Source organism: Mustela putorius, unplaced genomic scaffold (assembly GCF_011764305.1).
Source record: "Mustela putorius furo isolate JIRA1106 unplaced genomic scaffold, ASM1176430v1.1 tig00003909_pilon_pilon_pilon, whole genome shotgun sequence".
In the NCBI taxonomy this organism is placed as follows: domain Eukaryota; kingdom Metazoa; phylum Chordata; class Mammalia; order Carnivora; family Mustelidae; genus Mustela; species Mustela putorius.
Window position 1 is genome coordinate 38,631,644 of NW_025422057.1, and position 1,819 is coordinate 38,633,462.

Sequence of the window (1,819 nt, forward strand, 5' to 3'; positions counted from 1 at the left end):
CAGTGGGTGTTATATGCAAACAATGAATCTTGGAACATTACATCAAAAACTAATGATGTACTATATGGTGACTAACATAACAATAAAAAAAAACAACCTCAGTATTGAACAAGTATTGAACTCAGGTCCTTCTGATTCAAGGACCAACTGCCTAAACCATTTTTCTCTCAGCCTAGCCAATCTCTTGGATAAGTAAATAACTTAATCATATACTTCTCTAAAACCTTTGAATTCCCTGATGTCTCAATTGTAGGTTAAGATGAGCAGGGATGCTGCTGTAGAAGGAGATGTCCATGGAAATGGGGAATGGGACAACTGTCCAAGAATTCACCTTGGAGGGGTTTCCTGCCCTCCAGCATCTGGGAAAGGTCCTCTTCCTGGTGCACCTGCTGGCATATGTGGCGTCCACTGTAGGCAATGCTGTCATAATCACCATCACCTGTGCTGATTCCCGGCTCCACACACCAATGTACTTGTTCCTCAGCATCTTTTCCTTCTTGGAATGTGGTGTCCTAAATACTGTTATTCCTAAGTTGTTGCTCATCTTTCTTTTAGGCAGGCAAACCATCTCCTTTCCTGCCTGTTTCATACAAGCCTTTATTACTGTATTTCTTGGAGCAGTAGCTTTCCTCCTCATAGCCGTGATGTCTCTGGATCGGTATGTGGCCATTTGCAAGCCTCTGCATTACCCGACCATCATGAACCTGAAGACTTGCTCCCTCCTGGTGACTGTGTGCTTCACTTTGCCCTTCCCTTTCATCACTGGTCCACTGATAAAGTTTTCCCAGTTATCCTTCTGTGGTCCCCTTATCATCCCCCACTTCTTCTGTGACGTTGGCCCCCTGATTCATCTCTCCTGCTCTGACACCAGGTCTTTTGAAATGTTGACTTTTGCTCTCGCCTTGTTTATCCTTATAACATCCCTTATCATAACCATCATTGCCTACAGCAACATAGTAGTCACAATCATACGACTCCCATCAGCCAAGGAGAAACAGAGGGCTTTCTCCACCTGCTCCTCTCACCTCATAGTCCTCTCTCTGATGTACGGCAGCTGTGTGTTCATATATGTGAAACCAAAGCAAGCGAACAGGCTAGACTCCAACAGGGAGGCTGCCCTTGTGAACACGGTGGTGACCCCGTTGCTCAACCCTGTCATCTACACTCTGCGGAACAAGCAGGTCCACCAGGCTCTGAAGGAGACGATGTGCAGAATGAAAATATCAAGATAAAAATAATATCACAAGGCTTTGCAGCGGAAGACTTCTGAAAACCAGGTGTCTTCATTATGGCCCATAATATGAGGCCTAATGCATTTTCCCTGGCTACTTCATTTGAACACTGTACATACATCCCTAGAAAAATGGAAATCTGTTTTCAAAAAAAATCATTTACTGAATTTTTATTTCTCCCTCTGATATAAACCATGTGCTTGAAATTTCCAAAATTTTGTAGACTTATACACTTTTTATTTCACTTCTCTCTAGTCATAAACATGGCAAAACAAAATTAATAATGATTTACCAAGAGGCATTTAGATATTTAATTTTAGAAGGTTGTATATTATGTTGTGGTTAGAAAGGAAAGGATGGAAATAGTACCAACGCTTGGGTCCACATTCCCTCCATGCCTAACTCAAGGAAATATTGGTCATAGTGCAGTTCACCTTGGAATATATATAGTTTGCATCAGGCATGCTCTGAAATGCTGTTCTTGGCCCTTAGCTTAGCTACATATATATGCATCAATCTCAGGCTGGAGAGAAACAGAATCGTTCTAAGGTTTAGACCATTCTCTAAGGACAGGGAATGACCACAGC

The 1,819-nt window shown here is 42.3% G+C and overlaps 1 protein-coding gene across 1 annotated transcript; it reads left to right on the top strand.

The window, feature by feature from the left end:
* The first annotated feature begins 269 nt into the window (after positions 1-269).
* LOC101678223 (olfactory receptor 6C74-like) lies at positions 270-1,232 on the top strand. Its single transcript, XM_013054565.2, has one exon. It carries the CDS (start codon positions 288-290, stop codon positions 1,230-1,232), a length of 945 nt encoding a protein of 314 aa, XP_012910019.1. The 5' UTR covers positions 270-287.
* Positions 1,233-1,819: the final 587 nt, after the last annotated feature.